At 37.5% G+C, this 21,860-nt stretch overlaps 1 protein-coding gene across 1 annotated transcript; it reads right to left on the bottom strand.

The window, feature by feature from the left end:
• Positions 1-4,240: 4,240 nt before the first annotated feature.
• Positions 4,241-13,895, bottom strand: LOC104596465 (serine--tRNA ligase-like). The gene is made up of 9 exons (XM_010257641.3): positions 13,358-13,895; positions 13,184-13,254; positions 12,914-13,075; positions 12,710-12,815; positions 9,211-9,404; positions 5,507-5,610; positions 5,195-5,378; positions 4,867-5,046; positions 4,241-4,741 (listed from the first exon to the last, which is right to left on the bottom strand). Exons 1-9 carry the CDS (start codon positions 13,488-13,490, stop codon positions 4,523-4,525), a joined length of 1,353 nt encoding a protein of 450 aa, XP_010255943.1. The 5' UTR covers positions 13,491-13,895; the 3' UTR covers positions 4,241-4,522.
• Positions 13,896-21,860: the final 7,965 nt, after the last annotated feature.

The following is a 21,860-nucleotide window of genomic DNA, read 5'->3' on the forward strand; positions in this document are numbered from 1 at the left end:
AGTTCTAAGCTCTCGTCTCTTGCTTGATTTGACCCCTTTTTGAGTATTCGGCTAACTTAACCGTCCCAATCTCCACCCTTGGACTAATTAACATCAAATACTAAGGATGTTATTTTATTGCCCTCAGCCCCATATCTAGCATCAACAAGTGTTACTTCTTAGCATTCTTCATTTCAATAGCCACCAACCCGAAAACAATAATTTGATTTCGTATGAGCACGAAGTATTCTTGATAACGCTATTATGTCAAAGCAATCCTAGAGAAACTCAGGATGCACTCTTATCTTCTCTTTCAAACAATAGCTGGCGGCAGCAGATGCGGTTGGTGGTTGCAGAAATCTGAGAGCCCTGGGGCGGTTCAGTGGCTAGAGAGAGAATAGTTTGAATTTGGGCTAGATGGAGGGGAGCGAATTTTTGAGAGGGAATTTTGGAGCCCATACGCCCGTTTAAGGTTTGGACTCTGTTAAGTTAGTGGATTTGGCCAAACGTGACGTATCCTCGATTGGTTCATGGCTGCACAAATTTTTCTGCATCATAGATGGAGAGGATGCAAATTTTGGTATTTCTAAATCTTGTATTTACATTATATATTTGTATTTGTGCTCTTCTCATATTGAACCTTTTATTCACTGATTCAGTTGCAACATTTATACTCATTATATGTATTTTGCTTCATTGTTGTCTAGGCCTCGGATACCTTGAGTAGATAAAGGATACCCATCCTTGCATAGAGAACTGTTGAACTAACTGAGATAAAACATGGGTCATTTTATGGAATGATGGATTCCGCTATTATAAAAATTTGAAAAATTAAAAAGGGAAAAGGAGACTTTTTATTTATAGCGTTAGGGATCATAAACTTGATAGGGGAGATTTCAGTATTTATAAGAAACACTAGGGGGGGTTAGTCTTTTACCCAAAAAAAATCGATCTATTTTCCTGAGCCACCCTATTTTAATCGCATTTCTCTTGAGAAATACAATCAGGTTATAAACCATGTTGCTCCATAATAATCACTTTAGAAAGACTTAAATCTTTTGATCCCGAGTTTTTAGTGTAGAAATTAGCAACCATTTGTTAATTTATTGAAGGATTAATCGGCTTGGACGATTAGGGACTCCCTCAAATTGGGAGGCTAAAATGACCGTAATTAAGCGGCCATTTGGTTGGTGCAATAGTAAATATCTCAGTCTGACAAAGAATGAAAATGCGGTTTTTGAATCCAAGAGTAGTCACTTTGTGCAAACGTTACCAAAGATTCGATTTTTATTCCAGTCCAACCCTTTGAGAACACAAGATGACCCTAAGTTAAAAATGACCTTTGATTACCTGCTACTAGTACAACTTTGTATAAGTAATGTATTCAAAGTTTTGAATCCCTGATGATCAAGTAATCGACCCAATGGCCAAAGACAAAGAATAGCTAGGTATAATAACATTTGTCAAATCAGTGATCTCATCTCATTTTATATTCTGATCCTATTTCTATCTACTGATTAATCAGGGACGGGACATATTGAGGAAGCAATGATTTGCACTTTAGAATACTAATCACCAATTTTTTCTCAATTAAATGAATGGGTATCTTGGCAAAATTTCAGACTTGGGTTTCCCCTTCACCTTCTGACCACCAAAAAGTACATACCTTCCTGTCCTGATTCGTTACATCATAGGTGGGTTAAAGATTTACAGTGGAGTTGTGTAAATAGGAGGCTTTTTACATCACTTACCCAAGGTGGAACAAAATTTTATGTTTTGCCTTCTTGGACAGCTTTAGATTGATCTGGGTAAGTCAGAATATCAGAGGATATCCTCCTTTGTTAGTCTTGCTATTGAAAAATTGTGTTATAGATCCGCATGATTTTAATAATCGTTTTGTTCTTCTCCTCTGGTCTGTTTATATCCATGTAAGAGAAGAAAGAGAATCATTGTTGCTTATTTTGAAGAACTTTAATGAGTCGATTTTTTTTTTTATATTTGGTGTTATGCACCATTAATAACTTTCCCCTGACCCCTTTTTCCTCAAAGTGCTGGTTGCGAAATTTGATTCCACCTCAAGGCTAGAACAAACCAGTTAACACAAGGAGCCAGCCCTCTGTTGGTACTTTTATGAGTTGATGGATCCTTATAAAAAAAAAGTTGCGAGTGGCTATAAAATAGCTAACGTTATTAACCATAGCATTCATCTCTTTTTTATTTTTCTTACCAAATTAAAGCTGTATTTGATACCATTGCAGTTTCTACCTAAAGCGTTTTGAGTTTATCAATACCAATTGACATACAACTGTTATTTGAGGCTTTATAGTTGAAACAGGTATACCTTGAAAGTTTAAATTTGAGAGACTGTTTGTAGAAATGTCAAATTGGCATTTCACGTAGAAACAACAACAATGGTACTAATCATTCTAGCTTGAGCGAAGTTCATATGTGATAATGTGATATGACTATGCATATCTCTCACCAAATTGTATTGATCAACCCGAAACATGCACACAGGTGACTTCGGCAGGTCCCTTATTTATCTGAAGTCTTAAGCCTACAACGGTAGTGAATGTGCCCTATTTATCATAAAAAGGATGCATTTAAATGAGCATCCAATCAAAGTTTTATTGCTCTTTTTTTTTCAGTTTCTTATCAAATAAGTTTGAACCTGCTTGAATTGTTATGATCCAGGGGAACGCATAACCACTCTAGTGTATTCATTCAAATATCAGTCTTTCCATCCTTAATTTAAGAATACAAGTGCTTTTACTATAGTTGGAGAAAATGACAACCCCACAGTATTGGCCCATTTTACAATTCAAAATAAGACAGGATTTCCTGAAAGCAAAAGCTGAATGAAGTCAATGAACAATCTGAGAGCACAACATCCAGTTTTTTTTTTTTCTGGAAGACCGTCATCAAATTTTTCATTTTGCTGATTTCAACTTGAGCTAATAGTAAGTACTAAACAGGATTACAGGATCAACAATTCCACCTATCATACTCACTTTTACAAACTTGACCGACAGTACGCCTTTCATCAAACATGAATGGTAAGTAGCAGAATAAAAGAGAAAACGAGGGAGTCGCCTGTAAGTAAAAACTAAAAAGAATTATTTCACGTCTCTCATCATCTTTTCTTAAAGCCAAGAGATCTGTTTTAGCACTCCCCAAATTGACGATCTTTGGACATCCATCCCTATCCTTCTCCTGCTGAGTACACTCCTCCACAGATCACACATCGTCCCTGGAATGACCCATAATTGCATTCATCACAGATCCGCACAAGGGTACAAGGTCGAACATACGAGTCACATATTAAGCACTTCCCATCACACTTCTCACAAAGCCGTCCAATGGCAAACCCTGGTTGCTTCCCGCACATAATCAGATCTGGGTGATGTTCCCATATTAACTAATGGCTATATAATCAGCCCCCTTGTTTCCTTATCTGCAAATGTAATTTGATTAATTTGGAATTTTGGATGTCTTGAAAATTAGGGCTGTTCATCAACAACGAACCAGATAGCTTAATTATATCAACAATTTTCCCAATCCCACTATAAATATATATTAATATTTTATATTTTAAATTTAAATTTTTAATATAAAAAATGAAAATTTTCATATTTTCTAATCTAAAATATTTTTCAAGTTTAAATCATTTGAATCAACCAACCCAAACAGATACAATCCAAGCTAACCAATTTTCATCAATGGTCAGTCAATTTTGGGTGACCAATTCCTCAATCCGATTAGATTGATTTGATTGGCCAAACAACCTACAACCAAACCAAACTGATCCATAAACACCCCTACTGAAAACCGCTCCAATATCGTCTAACATTTTTAACTACACGCCATATGCCATTTCTACTACATGTATCGCATTCTGTTGAGCCTCAACTGCCACGGAATTCTCATAATGGTCTCTTAATAGGATTCCACCAGTCGCCGTTGATTTACCATCTCGAATTAACGTCAAAAATTCAAGGCTATCCATTGATCTTTTCAGATCTCCACTTTACTCTATCATCTGCTTGGTCCCTTTTCCACCTTGCGTAGTTGGTGTCCACAGTACACGTAGGATGCCATCGGTTTATTGCGTTGATTCTGGGCCTAAGTTAGGAGCCTGATCTAAGTTCTTACTTCTTAGCAAGTTAGCATGGAAAGCGAGGAAATTGGATGGTGTCCGGGACTATACCAGATCCTGTCCGTCAATAAACCTTTAAGTAACTAATATAGAGGAGATCACTGGTACGTTTGATACCATCCAATCCATTAATAATCACCTTTTAACACCCGCAACAGTTCTCGTATGGGCATCGGTGGAGTTCTCTCAAAATTCTAACATCTCAAATCAATCTTGTAGTAGTTATTGATTAATGATGTTTAAGAGCATGGAACCAACATTTTAAATGTGTTGGCATGTCACCTTTTGGCTTTTTACCATTTAATTTAATCTCTTTTAACCTCGCAACACCTTTTTGAAATGGAGAAAGAAATTGAACTGTCATCTGGGCCAGAATCTCTTCCTGTTTCATTTTCCATTGCTTTTGGACTTCTTCCCCTTGGCTTCTGTCAGTGGACTGATTTGGAAAGGAATAAAGGTAATGCCACCCATGAAGGGTTGCAAGGCTTTTGGAATCTCTACACCATCTTCCTTCTGGTTGTTCTCGAGAATACAGCAAATAGTCCTCTCTGTTGCTGTAAGGGTAGAGTTCAACAAGTGAACATACTGCTTTACTTGTTCGTTGCTCTGCAACCAAAAGAATAATAAGCTGTAAATACCAAAACAAATAGCGAAAGAGTCCTTCATAAATGGATTTGGAGTTAAGGCATGCATTTTAAAGTAATGGTTTGAAGTGGAAGCAAGGCGCCTACCTTTTTCTGCCCATATCGGATCTCTAATCTCCTCGACTGGTAATCTGTACAGTTCGAACAGGAAACCAGCTCTCTATATGTCTTGGATGCAGGAAACCATCCTTCCAAATCATACTTCTTGGCGGCTGCATCATTCAAAGCACCAGAAACAATTGCCACAACCTGATAGGGAATATTCAACTGCAGTAAAGAATAGCATATGTCAGACAACTTCCATGGGTAACAGATCATCATTCAAATAGAAAAAATAAGATTATAAGAATAAAATAGAGAGATGTAAGGATAACAAGGTTGCTGTTTCCTAAGGGTTTCTGAGCAAGATCTATACCTCCTTGTAGAAGTCCTCTGAGTTTTTTATCATTTCCTCGTGCATTTCCCATGAATCATTACCATTTGGGCTGGTGATGCAGAATTGTTCCACTTTTTCAAATTGATGGACACGGAAAATACCTAGTGTATCTCGACCATGTGAACCAGCTTCCTTACGGAAACAAGTTGAATATCCTGCATATCTAGCCACAAATCCAATCTTTGTGGTGAAGGATTTATTTAAATCATCAAGTGAAATACTATCAACAGTAACTATATGACTTCATGATCCTTTTGTGGATAATAATATCCCAGAAGTCTTGGTTTATACCTTACGGGAAGTTCTGAAGGATGTATCCAGTCATCAAGATGATAAGCACACAGTGGCTGCTCAGCTGTAGCAATTAGATACTTGTCATCTCCCTCACCAGTTACCTGTAAGTAATTTGATCAATTGTAAGCATAAATACTTCATTCTTTTTCCATAAGAAGGGGTGCCCACATAAAAGCACATTTGTTCTTATCAACAAATAAATGACCATGGAACTTTCAAAGGCATAATATGCAGAAAACATAAGCATAAATAGATCCACATAAAAAGTCTAAAATGAATGTAGCAAAGTTGCCTTTTGATGAGCAAGAAAAGAGGTTCATTGTGAACATAGTAGATGAAAGAGCTTCCCTTGACACAGATTAATAGGAATAATGTGCTTAGCCCTCGGAATATACCAGTCTGACAAGCTTTGTGCATGGGAAGTTCAAAGTGGGTACTGTAATGATATTCCCCAACAGATACAGCATATATCATAACTTGTGCATCACAGTTATGTGCCTGATGGAGTGAAAGACTCTTTGAGGGCTGAAGTGTTAGCAGCTTTAGAAGGGGTACAAAGGGCTAAAGACCTAAATGTCAAGAAATTGATTATAGAGGGAGATTCTGTGATTGTAGTGGACTGGCTAAAAGGAGACACTTCTAAGATGTGGAGCTACAGTAATGAAAAGAGAAAGTTCAAATGGCTGATCAAGAATATGAAAGTTCAGTGTACTTGGGTAAAGAGAAATGCAAACTGCTTTGCTGATGGATTAGCTAGGAAAGGGGTTAATAGGGTTTCTGGGTTCTGGGCTCAGTTGTAATTGTTGTTTTTATCAGTTTGGGTGCATTACTTCTAGGGAGTTAAGATACCTTAGCTCCTCTTCTTTGTAAGTTTACTATTATCTAATGAGATCTGTTGTTATTGATAAAAAAAAAATAACTTGTGCATCACAGGTTGAACTCTATTATGAAGTGCTAATGAAAGTTGGAAATGTAGTCACTTATTTTTATAGGCAGTGTATGTATGACATGTAATCAATGCAACAAACCTTTGGGGGTGGGAGTTGTAATGGAAAAACTGACACTCCTTCCTTATTTCAACTGTGTACACACCAGCGATTTAAGGCGCGCCTAGGCGCACAGGCGAGGCGCATTTTAGGGTATGCGCCTCGCCCAGGTCCTAGGTGCACCCCTTTCAAAAGGCACACGCCTGGTGCGCCTCAGCCTCAGCCTAGGTGTGCACCTTTTTAAAACTCTGTGCTTTTTTCGCTCGCTCACCGAAGCTCTGAGAACCCCCTATTTGCTAATGTTGTTCATTCATTCATTCCAATAAAATATCTTCTTAAAAGGCAAATAAAGTTATAAAATCATTATTTTTTAAGTGAGAAATAAGAATTTAAGATCCTAACATGGACTTGTTCGGGCTTGCCTCGAGAGGCATGGTACAAAGGTTACTCGTAGAATCAAGAATGCAATATGTTTTACATTACATTAGCTACTTGAAGTAATGCAATTGAAGAAAAAAAGAGATTGTGGGTTTTACATGCTTGAAAATACTTTATATGTTTGCTTTTATTTATAAATTTTCATTTGAATATGTTTTACAAGTTATGTTATGTATTTTAATTTTAGATAATAGGTTTTTTAAAACATTTATTTTAAAATTTAAGTTTATATTTTTTATTAACATTATGTTTAATATTTTTTGCATTTTTTGAATTTTCTGACTTTTTTTATTTTTTAGCATTTTTTTGGTATTTTTGCGCCTTGCTTCAAAAAGGCGTGCACCTCGCCTTGCGCCTTTTTTGTGCCTTGCGCCTTTTTTGTGCCTTGCGCTTTTAAAACACTGGTACGCACTCAAGAAATTGACCTTGGTAGCAGTGGTTATAAATCACTAGATTATGGTTTTCTTTTTCTTATTTTTTGTTGCAACTTTTCTTAAAATAGTTGCTTAAGGTTATAATTTGGAATCCTCAAAATAATGTCAACCATCCAAATGTTTTCCTTCCATTCAGTGGAACTCCTACTTTCTTCAGACATGTCCTTTAAAATTTAAATACTTGATTATTGTTCAAGTATCATTTTTTCTAATTAAGATCTTAAAACCAAAAGAAGATAATAAACTATACATGAATCGGTTGGCCTTAAGAACATTTAGATACTTGATTATGGTTTATTATTTTTTTTCTAATTAAGATCTTAAAGCCAAAAGAAGATAATAAACTATATGGCAACCCTCCTATATACTTCAGTGAAAGGACAACTAACTGTTTGTTATCAAAAGCTAAGGTAAAATAAATAAAAAACTACAGTTACTGATAAAAAATAAATAAATAAAAAAAAACATAGTACAAGCTCGAAAAAAACAAACATACTTGGCAAAGTCTGCAACCACTGCTTTGTAACATAACAGTTGAATTACTTCTACAACACCACTTGCTCTGACCATTCTTTTAGATGATTGAAAAAAATAACAGCATTTTAATGGTTTTTTTTTTTGAAGGATCAGGGTTTAAATTTAGAATTCTAGATTGAAAGGAGGTTCTGGTCAGACATGGTTCATTGCCAATAAAAGTAGAAGAGGAAGGTTGAAGAGAAAATATTTTAAAGAGATGTTTGTTCTATTCCCAACTTTTAGTTTTTTACTTTTTTCAGTGTTTCTTTCCTTGCAACCAGTATTAAGAAATAACTAGTTTTCTTGCATTAACATTAAATGCATGTCATGCACAGGATAAATACTACAGAAGCAAATGTTGCCATGGTTTTCATTTGCATTTCTTTTTCCTGTAATAAATAATAAAAAAAAATCTAAAGGCTGCCTCGCTGAAAGGCCTTGAAATGACAATCAACCAACTACATAGAAAAATTCTCTGCCTAACAATCAACCAGTCCTAAGGGACTGGGATCCTCCTGAATCTAGTTTTCTCAAATTGAACTTTGATGGAAGAAGTTTGGGTAATCCAAGGACCGTCTGGAATTGGAGGGATGATGAGAAATGACAAGGGAATTATTGAGGGCTTGTATTCAGGCCCTATTGGAATGGGAGACTCCACTACAGCTGAGCTAAATGCAGTGGTATTTGGATGCAAAAAGTTATAGAGTTGGGAGTGAGAAAGTTGTTATGGTAGGTGATTCCAAAGTAGTTATAAGCTGGCTGAAACAGAACGGAAAGACTCCTTGGTTTTTTGGAAATGAAATCAAAAAGTTTAAAAGACTTTCAAAGGACATGCAGCTGCTAATTCAGTGGATTCCAAGGTTGGCAAACAGTTTAGCAGATCAGTTAGCAAAACAAAGGGGCTAACAGGGAACAATGATTTTGGGCTCAGTTTAAGGTTGAAGATCTAAAAAGTTTCTAGTTTGGCAAGGTTTAAGTCACAGTGGGGTAGCCGGGGCTACTCATAAGTTGTATTTGTTTCTTCTTGTTAATTGATAACTGATCAAAAAAGCTACAACTCCCATGCCTAGGCTCCATCTTTATAATCTCTGGGGTTCCACCCTTCTTTTTGCAATACAATTTCTTTACTTGCCTTTCAAAAAAAAAACAATATTCCGCATGCATGTGATCAACAATTTCAGTTTTTACAGAAATAGACATGAAATATTCTTTTAGATACAAGTGAAAGCCCTTTATAAGCATAGGAAAATATATCAGTTTAAAGTTTATACATCTCTACAGTACTAGGCAAGTTTCACAAAAGAAAGGACAAAATGAAAAAAGTCACCTTGTAAAGTTCTTCGTCAAACTGAGCTAGTTGGGCGCATTTTGCCATGATATCCTTTTTCATGAAAAATGGAGTCTGCAATGGTGTGTATTTCCGGTTTGCCAAAAATGTTAAGCCAAAGTTAATCAATGCCTGATTAAGTAGTAAACCAGCCCCTTTCAAATAGTAACCCCTTCCTCCAGCCACATTAGCACCTACACATTAAGAATTTTTTCATAAATGAGAACACTACATGAAGCATCCACAAGCACTAAGATGACCTCTAGACTGTCCATTTTCAATCTAGGTCATGGACGGTTCAAAATGGGTCCCATGCCCATGTTGGATACATCAACTTTTAGTGAACCAAAAAAGGTTAACATCTAGTTCAGAGAGACCAAAGCTCCAGCTTACAGCATGAACATCTCACTTGTGTGAATCCAAAAGTCAGCCAAATAACCGATTGATCATTTGGCTAGAGATGTGAAGATAGATGAATAAGACTGTTACCTTTAGATATATGTTTGTGCATAACAATTGTTTTGTAGATTGATTGCCTCCATTCTAAAGAGGTTTTTTCTCAGTTTGCATATAATTTTGTAATCTCTTATTTCTTCTGTTTGATAAAGTTAATTGGAAAGTATAATACTTGCAGTCTTCGCAGATTGTTGAATGCAATTGGAGAATCAATTTCACACAACAAAAACTTAGAACCAAGATCATCATCCATGTGAGCAAAATGTTGTTTTTTCACAATATAATGAACCTCTGCTGATAAATTTAATCTGTCCTAACCATTTTTTAGCTTAAACAGATGTTGTAAAAAGCATAAAAAATAACATGCTCCAACATTTCTCATGAAATAATGGACAAATATCACGTATTGGGTAGCTTGATTTCAATGCTATAGCAGCTAGTCCAGTTTTTGAAGCTTCATTCCCTCAGTAAGGTAGAAAGGAGTCCGTTCAATATGGGAATTGGATATGCAAGCCTTTATTCCAGAAGAACATAAAAACATTCAAACACAAGATTTTATGATATTCATCATTCACTAAGATTAGCAAAACTTGATACCCTGCTCTTACATACAATCAAATTCTTCTTCTTCCTCCCCCTCCAACCTGGTGTGTGTAACATAATTTTCAAGGCACCAAGGCAAGGCTAGGCGATGGGGGGGCACCTTGTCACCTATTCACCTAGGTGATGAATTTTTTTTAAGTAAAAACATATATCCTAGGGTAGTTCCCTAGGTTCCATAAACCATATTTCCATAATAATTATCCATAATTTTCATAAGAAAAGTATAAACCTCATGAGAAAGTCTAGAAAATCGACATATTCATGAGAAGAAAAAAGAAAAGAAAACTCAAAAAATATAGGGGCTGAACCCCTATTTTTGTTATAGGAAAAGAAAGAAAAGAAAAGGTGGAAGAAGAAGACAAAGTCGAAGAAGAAAATGTGTTGATTAGATAAAATTTAAGTTCTTCCTTACTTATTAGTTCAGGTTTTGAAGTCTTTGAGGGTTCAATATAGCAGTTAGCAATGTCTGTGTTGATTAAACCCTAACAAATAAGAAAACAATAAAAAGAAATTAGTATATAAAGACAAAATGATAATTTTAGTTTAACGATGTCTATTTTATAATTATAATCTCAAAATTTTAAGAATATAATAGTATTTTATAACAGAATATACAAAACTGCTTGGCAATTAGATGGGGCAAGCCTTCAAGGGTGCCTTGTTGCTAGGTGTCGCCTTGACAACTATGGTGTGTAACACGATGGATCAGCCATGGCCTGACTTCTCCAAAGGTCTGAAGGGAAAATGGCCATACTTGGTTGGGGATGGAAGGAAATGGCTAGATCTCCGGAGGGGCTTGCACTACATACCCTCTGGAGAGGGATCATGCTGCTGTAGTTCCTGCAAAATGTTGGTGATCAGAGACAGAGAGAGAGGGTTAGAGGGAGAGAGGGGGAGAGAGAGAGAGAGAGAGAGAGTTAGAATTTGGATCTTGGATACCCCCTTAGATTTGATCATTCCTATTATTTATTCCATGTCAGCCAAGGTGGCCAGTTGTCAGCCAATAGTTTGTTCTTACAATGCTCCTATAATTTATTCTGAATTACTGTTTGGTAACCTGGGTTGGTCATTGGACCAGGCTGGCATGGTTCTGATTCAAAATGGATTAAACAGGGTATATCCGTATATGTGGTGGTTCATATTGAAAGCTGTGCACTGTCTTTTTTTTTATGAATAAAGTTGTGACACTGTCTAACACATATGTCAATGCTCTTACACCTTGATGGGTTTTTCCATTTCACATGGTCCAAGTTATGGACACTTTAGGTAGGAACCAGTTGTCAATTGATGGTGTACAGGAGAAATTTACACTATTACAGACAGAGAAAAGATGGATAATAAATAAATGAGTAAAAACCAACTTAACAAGATAAAATTGTTCTGACTACAATTGCCAATTGACTCATTTGCAATTCATTACTAAAGTTAGAGGCTCAATTAAATCAGCAAAAAGATGACTAATAAATCAAATCATCAGTTGTGGGGAAAATAGGAGGTCAAAATTTTTTTATTCATGTATTGGGTTGTGTCCACAAACTCAAACCTACAGTTGATTGGGGAACTTGGTGAACCTCCAGGACTACCATCCATGCATCAAGTCAATGATGATAACGAGAGTATATGTAGAGGTATCTACACTTGCAGACACATGCACAGGAACAAGGATCAAATGAAAAATTCATAATTAAATTAAGCTTAAAGATTTGAAATGCATAGACTAACAAATAATTTATGCCAAAAGGCGATGGAAATCATGTAATTCAGTGTTAAAATGGTTAAAAAAGAAGCCAAGGAGGATTACATTGCAAACTTGGCTTCAACAATCTACAACACTTATTAGAGAAACTTTCAATGTGACACAAGACTTCCTCGTTTAAGTTCCAAACTTTATATGCATCTCAAATGCCTTTGACCTGAATGCTCTCTAAGAAAACTGATCTTCGGATTAACTTTCTTAAATTCATTAAAAAGATGAGCTACAAGATGATCATACAAGACTATGTGGAGTTCAGGGGCAGAGACAGGATTTTTTTTCTTGGGGGGTGCAAAATATAAGTGGGATATAAATGGGGATTGTGGAGGATTTTTAAGGCATACCACATACCACAGGGGGGGCATCTCCCCTCTGCCACCCCCTGGCTCCACCCCTGGTGGAGATTAACAACACATGAAATAGATACCTTAAGAAAATAGCATAGAAGCAAAAGATGTCTCTTAAATTCATCAAAAGCCCCATGCAACTTCAAATAGATCCAACTGCATGGTTCCCCTTCAAGGTTCTTAACATTCATTTGCAAATATCACAAAACCATGGTGTGTGTGTGTGTTATTAATTCAGAAAATACAGAGACATCAAACGCGTTTCTGAAATTGTTCACATCAGAGTCTACCACAGGTTACAAAAAACTGCCAGGGAAACTTTCAGAGATTGTTTACGTGCCTTTCTTCATGTCTGCAATTCCAAGAAGTTCAACAAGTTCAACATGATTTCTCAGTTTAGGCTCTTCCCGTTTCTCCCCCCACGATCGAATTACTGCATTATTCGCCTAATACAAACGAAAAATAAAGTTAGCACGTATATTAATTATATCCAATTCAACTTCATTTTGCATTAAAATTAAAGAAATTGTGAACAACCATATACCTCGTCATCGCTAATAGGAACGGAATCGTGCACAAGGTTTCCGACAACTTCCAATCTCGAATACAAGGCCGCTCTGGCCTCCTGAACTTCGACTTCTTTCTTTGCCGTCAACCGCTTGTTCTCATCCGTATTTTTTATCATTTCACTCGCATCTTCACCGGCCTTCCAAAGTAAATATACAATTCAATTCTAAAACTACAACCAATCGAACCAATATAATAAAATAAGTTAAACTAAAACTAGACGAAATACAAGCAAAAGGAAGCTCACAATTTTGAGGCGCGCAACTTCCTTATTAATCTTGTTGAAGTCCTTCCGCAGATTATCAAGCTCGAATTGACCTGTGTAACCAAAGCGAAGAGGAACCCAATGTCTAAATTCTTCATAAATTGAAGTTGCACAACGAATGAGATAAGACTAAAACCCAAAACTTTCGAAGCTTACGCTGTCGCCATTCCTTGTCCAGGCGGATGATCTCGTCGACGATCTCGACATTGGCGTATCGCCGGCGCTGCGATTCACGGATCCGTTCGGGATCGTGGCCCTTGTCTTCTCGGAAGAGATTGATGTCCAGCATCTCTGTTAGTTAGTGTAAGCACTGCAGAAGGCGGCAGCGAATAGTTGATGAAACAGATAGAGTGACGGACCAGTGGACCACCCAAAACCCTAATCGAAATCGAGATCCCTAAATACTTGGTGGCGCGAAATGAACGATCGCTCCCTCCGGATTGTCTGAACCCGAACTTGACTCGTCCCACTTGGCTCTTCAATTAACTCATTCTACCGACTTACCGAGTTCCAACTGGGCTGAGCCAGCCATATGAAGAGTAGCATGCAAGAAAACCTCAAAGAAACAATCAAACAAGCCAGTCTATTGAGGACGGGCTATCCCCGTTGCGGTCTCCGTCTCCCGGTGTGTAGCCCATCATGAAGCCCAAAAGAAAAATTGAAAAGATATTCCAGAACTTTCAAAACACCCCCGAACTCCCAACAGTTTGCCACTCCTCTTAATGGGACTGTTGAAAATGAGAAATTTCTTAAAATACCTTTAACTTAATTCAAAATGGGGTATTGTTCATTGTCATATATGTTGAAATGCCATAAACCAATTCCAACAAACCAAAAAAAAAAGTCCAATAATTTTATTTGGTAAAACTAGCAAAAAGAGTTCATTAAACAAAGACCCAGAGTACAAAAAGTAATAAAAATTAGGGTCTAATTAAGTCTTGGTTGGCCAAATCTTGGATCCACCCAAGTGGATCTTGGGCAAGCAACCCAAACTCTTACCTCTCTTGGCTAGCATATGTGCAGCAGCATTACAAGATCTATTTACATGATTAAAGGAAATTGTTAAATCTTCAATAAGTAATTTAATGTCCATGCGTGGAAAGTTTGCATCTGAGACCAAGTCCAAGTTTCCTGTCCTTAGAGCCTGCACCAGAAGTTGACAGTCCGATTCCACTTCTATATCTTCCTCTTTGTACATACTCAAAACCTCTAGACTGTTGAGGATCGCCATTGCTTCAGCCTGAATGGGAGACAAAGCTGTTGATTTTCCAAAAATTGCAGCTATAACTAATCCAGCATCATTTCTTAGAACTACACCAAAACCTGAACTACTAGGACAAAAAACTCCCATCTACATTCATCTTGAGCTTCCCTGCTTCTAGTGCTTCCCAAAAAGAATATCTTTTCTCACTCAGGCTTGGATGTTGAGGAGAAGGATCCCGCAATCCTGCTTGGGAAGTCATCACTCTCTCCCTCCACATCCTATAAGAAATAGCAAGTGTAACTATGGGAATCGGGTCAGCATTCTCAAAAATTTTACCATTCCTAGCCTTCCAGATATTTCACAATAAAAGAAAGGAGAAAGAAAGCAGTTCATATTTTCTACCCCTGTCTTTTGAGCACAAGTCCACCCAAGTTGAGATCCCTAGATTGAAGGAACTAATCGATCCTCCTCTTATACCCATATAATTCATGTGAGAACCAAACCAGGTAGCTTTTGCATGTTCACATTCAAAAGGCAGTGCATAATGGTTTCTATCTATTGTTCACATATTGGACAGATGCTATCATTCGAGAGTTTTCTTTTATAGAGGTTTTCTCTCACTGCTAGAGCATTTTGAAAACATTTCCAAATAAAGTTTTTTTATTTTTTGGTCAATTTTTACTTTCCAGATTTCAGCCCACTACTTTTTCCCCATGTTTACTGCATTGAGCGGGTCTGAGGTCCCAATGGTTGGTTGACTATTTTGTGACATTAAGGCATAGTACCCAGTTTTTACTACGTAAAACCCTTTTGGATGAAAGGTCCAATTAAGTTTATCCTCCTAGACTCCTCTCACTAAATTTACACTCATAATGTTTTTAGCAATTTCCTCCCCGAAATTTTCTTCCACCAATCTTGTATTCCATCTTCTACCATCCTCTACCATGAGATCCTTTACCCAAGTCAACTTTGGGTTATTTGTCCTGGGCCCCATAATTTTAAATGACTCAATCTGTTTTAACCAAGAATCATCCCATATTCTAACTTTTGTACCAGAATTAACAACCCGACAGGCCCCTTTCTGGAGGACCTCTCTAATTGCCACCATACTTTGCTATCCCCAAGAACCCCTAGTAGGCAGATTATCAGTTAGGAAATTTTTTCTCTTGATATATTTGGCTTTGATGATCTTTACCCATAGGTTATTTTCTTCATTACATAATCTCCAAGCTTGCTTTGCTAGCAAATCCAAGTTAAAATTATAAGGATCTCTAAATCCCAATCCTCCAACACATTTATTTTTGTTGAAAACCTCCCAGCAGACCTAGTGTGTTTTCCTCTAATCCTTTGTCCCCCCCACCAAAACCTAGTTTGGATCTTCTTTAGTTCATTACACACTTCCTTTGAAAGAAGAAAACAAGACATTATGTAGTTTGGGATTGCACTGGCTACTGCTTTTATCAGGACTTCTTTCCCCGCTTGAGATAAAAGAGATTCATGCCACTTTGATAGCAGTTTCTCCGCTCTCTCAATTAAGAAGTTGAAAAGGGTTCTCTTTGTTTTACCAATTTTTGTGGGAAGCCCTAGATATATGGAAGGAGATTCTACTCTTTTCATTCTTAAAAAATTTTCCAAAAGATTTTGCAGTCTATGATGCAAATTCTTATTGAAAAAACCTCTGATTTGGAGAAATTTACCTACTGCCCTGACGCCTCTTCATAAGATTTGAGAGCATCCAGAATACTTTGCCCTTCCCCATCACTGCTTTAGAAAATATGTAACTATCATCTGCAAAAAATGAGAGACAGTTGGATAGTTCCTAGTAATTGAAATGCCATTTATTTTCTTTTGGGAGGCAAGCTCTATGAGCTTTGCATACAGAGTTTCAAAACAAAGTAAAAATAAGTATGGGGGCAAAGGGTCTCCCAGCCTCAGCCCCCTCACTGGGACAAACTTTTGTTCAAGGTTTCTATTGCCCAAGATCCTATAAGATACAATAGACACACATTTCATGACCCAATTTACCCACCTTGCTCCAAATCCCATCTTTATCATGGTTCTCTCCAAGAAATTCCACTCCACCCTCTCATAGGCTTTGCTCATATCAAGTTTCAACGCCATCCAATGAGTCCTCCCTCTGGCATTTTTCATAAAATGTATAATTTCATGAGCTATCAGGATGTTATCCTGTATGTATCTGCCTAAAGTAAAAGCACTTTGATTTTCACTAATTAATCCTCCTAGAAGAGGCTTGGTCCTATTAACTAGAACCTTAGCTATGATTTTATAGATGGAGTTGCAAAGACTGATGGGTCTGAAGTGAGCAACCTCCTTTAGGTTTTTTATTTTTGGAATCAAGGCTATATAGGTTTCATTAAATTCTCTAAGTAAATATCTTGACTCAAAAAAAAGCTTTAACAACCTTAATCACATCAACTCCTATAGTTCTCCAAAATTTTTGAAAAAAGAAGTTTGGAAATCCATCAGGTCCTGGGGCTTTCCTAGGTGCCATATGAGATAGAGCCCCCTTTATTTCCTCATCTGTGACTTCTTTTTCTAACAAGTCTCTCTCCTGCTCACTCAACTTGGTTGTGACGCAACTTAGGAAATCCTCTTGTTGTACTAGCTTCGAAGAGCTGAAAATGCTCTTAAAATGGTTTTCCAACTCCTTAGATATTTCCTCTTCAGATAATAGCCACTCCCCATTTGCACATTTTGAGAGTTGTTATTCTATTCCTACTGCTCCTCCCTTTAGTTACTGAATGAAAGAATTTAGTTTTTATCTCCAACTTGCAGCCAGTTCACCCTAGATTTTTGTAACCACAATAGCTCATCTCTCTTCAGCCAGGAATTCAGATCTATTTCTAAGAAGTTTGCTTTGTTTTGGTTAAACTCTTTCCCTACTTTTTTCACCTCCTCACTAAGCAGGTCCTTGAATTCCTGAATTTTCTTTTTTACATTGCCAAAAGTTACCCTATTCCACACTTTGATTTTTTCCTTTAGAGCTCTACACTTATTCCCCAACTTCATTTGATTGGATCACCTACTATTACTTCCCCAAGTAGTCTCCAGTAGACCTTAGAACTCCTCATGGTCTGTCCACATTTCCTCAAACCTAAAAATTCTCCTCCATATGTTGTTCCTGGAATCAGTCTCTAACAGGATAGGGTGATGATCTGATCATAATGTAATTAAATTTTTAACTCTGCAATTTGCAAATTGGTCTTGCCATTGAGAGTTACAAACCACCCTGTCAAGTCTGGCTCTGATGAGCCTAGTACCTTCCCTTTTACTAGACCAGGTGAAGGTTGGACCCTCACTTTGAACCTCCTGAAGCCCATAATCTTTTAATAAAGTTCTAAATTTCAGGAATTGGGATTCAACATAGATTCTACCCCCTCTTTTTCAGAATTATACAAGATAAAATTTAGATCACCAACCCATGGACCTGCAACAAGTTTTGCTAGGTTACTCCATTTGTTAAAAAAAGATTTCCTATGTGCTTTTTTTGGTTCCCCATAGATGAAAGAACAGTGCCATATCAGACCCCTCTGGGTGGTAAATTCAACATGTCTGAAGTTTTTGTCAGCATATAGAACCTTTCCTGCTATTTCTTTTTTCCAAAAAAGAGCCAAATCTCCACTGAGACCTACAAAGTCCACCCCAACCTTTCCATTCTTTTACCCATTTGACATATTTTTTACAATTAAGGCAAGTAGTCTTTGTTTCCATTAAGAAAATTACATTTACTCCAGGATTTGTGCAGGTCTCTCTAAGTGCTCGAATTGTCATGGCCGACCCCATGCCCTGACAATTCCAACTTAAAATTTTCATTTGCCACTTGGGGTCTATTGCGGGACAGGTCCCCAAACCCACTTATTAGCTTTTTTTATCATTTCCGTCATCACTCCTGCTGTTTGGCCATTATGAGCTCCCCTCCTTGATTTAATGAACCAGGAAACCCTGTTTACTGTTTCTAACTTAATCTTGTGATCCCTAAGCTCTATTTTTGTTCTCTCATTCCGCCAGTTCATGATAGAAGTTCTACATTTCCTAATATTAGTCTCTCTTACCCTGAGAGTGTCTGCTAATACCCATATGTCACTAGTACCTATTAGCTTTCTTCTATACTTTTTCAAACAGTTCTTACTTAATCTTCTCCTGTTATCAAAGGCCATAATCACATTTTTAATTCTATTGTTCCTTAATGTGCCCCAAATTTTCCAGACTTTTTCATTTGCAAAATTCCAATAGAAATTCAATCCTAATTTAATATTGTATCCAAATGGAACTACCACAAACTTATTATCTTGAACTACAGAAATTTTAAGGAGGGAACTGGAACTTACCTCTTCACCTTGCATGTCTCCCTATTACATTCTCCTTCTAACGCAGCTCATAGCATCTAAGTCTGTATCTGCTGCTGCCGCTTCCTTCTCGCACTCTTCCTCTTCTCTATACCCTTGCTCCTCTATGTTATCAATCAATAAATCATTAAAATCGCACCCATCCTATCCCAATCTCCCTTTCTAGATAACTTCAGTTTTGTCATTACTTTGGCTGGTTGCAAGTCGGAATCAGAGTTGGAATCTTCTATCTCTCTGATCACCACTCCTTCCGATCCTCTTTTCCTCGAATAGCTAATCAACCTTTCATTTTCTAGGATCTTCATTAAAGCCTTTCCTTTTCCTTTATTTATCCTTCCCATACTTGTCCCATCCGATTCATTCTTGCCACGTAATCCTTTACCTTCAAGGAAATTTGCCACATCATCTCCCCTTTCTTGTTCGCTGTGGGCCCGAAGCCATTCGCTCTATGACTGATGTGCCCCTATATGTAGTACTTCGTCCCTCGATCTCCCCCCTGTCAGCTATCCCATCCTCATCATTGCTTTCCTTCTTCTCCATCACTAGTTGCTGGCGAGGCTTCCTCAGAGAAACAATTACAGTAAAGATTCCCTCCATCGGGAAGATGTTGCATCTCCCTGGTTTGGTACTAGCTTCCTCCTGGAGCAGACTCTTCCGACATGATCCGCTCACATTTGACCTCTCATTGTGGTTCTTAACATGTTTGAGAGAAGCTTGCCCAGCCACAGTGATTCCCAAGTTTGAGCGAACCTTTTCTATTTATGCTCCTTGGAAACGCATTTGTCCACCTAAAAACAGACCTTAAGTCGGCATGCCTGCATTGCCCTACTCAGACAGCTTATTTACTTGGTTTATGAACTTAAATTCTTTCTTGTATGGCGATGCTTTGAGCGAAGGCCCATACCCTACAGGGACCCTTTGATTGCTCAGGTTTTGCTCCGCTAGTCTTTTTACCAGCTCCTCCATCATCTGCATACTAAACACATTTGAACAGCCAACTCGCCTCAGCTCGGCCACGCACCTGTTATAAACTGCCACATGTTGATCTGGCGAGCTGTCTTGTTGAGTTGGACGTTATGTTGCTGACAACGTCCACGTGTCTACCATCAAGTGGGTTGACTAAAATGACCCTCATCAAAGGACAAACTAAGCCAATAAATATGTGTAGTGAATCCCTAATGCATCGGGTTGTTTTTATGATTCCTTAACAAATCCCTAATAGTATAATATTACCACAATGTATCAGGTTGTCTGAACTTGCCTGAAACCAGTATTTCAATAATTACAGGATAAACAAAAGGGCAAACAATAGCATACGGTCAAACAATAGCATACAGGCAAACAAAAGCACATAGGCTAATAGCATATATGTAAATAATAATTTCGTAATACAACAAAATGGAAAAGATGACTCACCACCGATGACTATGTTCGTTGGTGTTGAGTTCACGTCTAATAAAGCTGAGCTGAGATTTTGACAGTGAAAAGGAGAAGTGAGTTCGCATCTAAGAGAGAGAGAGAGAGAGGACTCACCGCCATTGTCGGCGCTTGTGTTCGCTGTCCCGCCGGTGCCTAAGTTTGCATCTGAGATTCTGAGAGAGAAGAAGTGAGAAGAGGAACAAGAGAGAGAGAGAGAGAGGACTCACCGCCGGTCCGCTGGAGTTTACTAGTTGCGTCGATGAGTGTTTTCCGATTCTGTGTCTGCTTGAGAGTGTGAGGTTGTGAGTCTTGTGACTGTGAAAACTGAGAAGAGAGGTTTGGCTAACTGGCTAAGACGAGAAAGAGATGAGTGAGAAGAGGGGTTAGGATATTAGTGTTTTTGGTTTAACCTAAAGGTCGGGCTAGGTCGGGCTCGAGCTGGGCTATTTTGACAAATCCCAAGCCCAGACCGAAATAAATTTGAGTTGGGCTTTTTGACCCGAGGTCAAGCTCGTGGGCTCAAATCTGTGTTCAAGCCCGTCCAGGGGCCGGACTGGCCCATGAACAGGTCCAGTCTACACCACACCTTGTGGCAAGGACCAATCCACACTACACCACAGCCCACAGTTGTTCTGAACTGTGGACAAACTGTGTGGACAGTCCAGTCCACACCACACTTTTTTTATTCCATGTATCTCATATACATTTTATGAATAATATACACAATTAATCATAAATATCTAATTTTTGCATTTTATATGATAAATATTTTAAAATTTGCATCAACGAATTAATATTAACCAATAAATATTAATTTTTTTATAAAATAATTAAAAATTAAAAAATATATTTTAAATATTTAAAAATATTATTTTATTTATAAAAACATAAAAATTTTATAAAAATTAAGTAGAATAATTAATATTTTAGATCATACAACCGGAATGCAACTACAGGAATTTCAGAGATAAAACTGAAGGTGCATCTCTGTGTATTTGCAATCTGTCTTAGATCACACTGCCTCTGATCCATGCTCCTTGAAGCATGGGATAAAAAATAAGCTTTGGAGGGGACGTATCCACGAGTTTTTCCTGTTGACGATATATTGGGGTGTGGACGGGACCGGTCCACGCTATATTGGAGTGTGAATGGTCTCATCCACACCTAATCGTACGGGTCTTCATCCCATGGACGGGACCGAAACAGATGAACACGGTGCTGAACACCACCATAGTGAACACCCCTAGCCACACATTGGGAACATCTCCATTGCCATTCATGGGAAGATGTTATAGACTTCTAGGTTGTAGTATCTTGTTGTGACGTTTGTTGGTAGTTTATGGATGATAATATTGGATGAAGTAAAGCAAAGTTAGACATGCTTGGTATTTTAAAAAGAAAATAATTAGAAATGATGGTTAGAAGTATAGAAAATGAGTTTTTTTCTTTTTTCTTTTGAGTATTTGAATATCACCAATGGTTAAAATGGATGAATGAAAAACTAGAAAGGATATGATCATAAATGAAGTCATCCATATTATCATAAGAGTAGTTTCAATAAGTGATAAAATGAGAGAGAGTAGAAAGATGGTTTGGTCATGTGTATAGAAGATTGCCAACAACTACAATTAGAAGAAGTGATTTGTTACAAATTAAATGAGCTAAAAGA

Source organism: Nelumbo nucifera, chromosome 1, assembly GCF_055504915.1.
Source record: "Nelumbo nucifera cultivar China Antique chromosome 1, China Antique-T2T, whole genome shotgun sequence".
NCBI lineage: Eukaryota > Viridiplantae > Streptophyta > Magnoliopsida > Proteales > Nelumbonaceae > Nelumbo > Nelumbo nucifera.

Bases quoted from the DNA above. Each gene is read 5' to 3' on its own strand.
- LOC104596465 (XM_010257641.3), bottom strand. From the start codon at position 13,490: ATGCTGGACATCAATCTCTTCCGAGAAGACAAGGGCCACGATCCCGAA. The intron at 12,816-12,913 runs GTATATGGTTGT...CGTTTGTATTAG, and splicing joins TTCCTATTAGCGATGACGAG to GCGAATAATGCAGTAATTCG. The intron at 5,379-5,506 runs GTATAAACCAAG...ATTTGTGGCTAG, and splicing joins CCTTCAGAACTTCCCGTAAG to ATATGCAGGATATTCAACTT.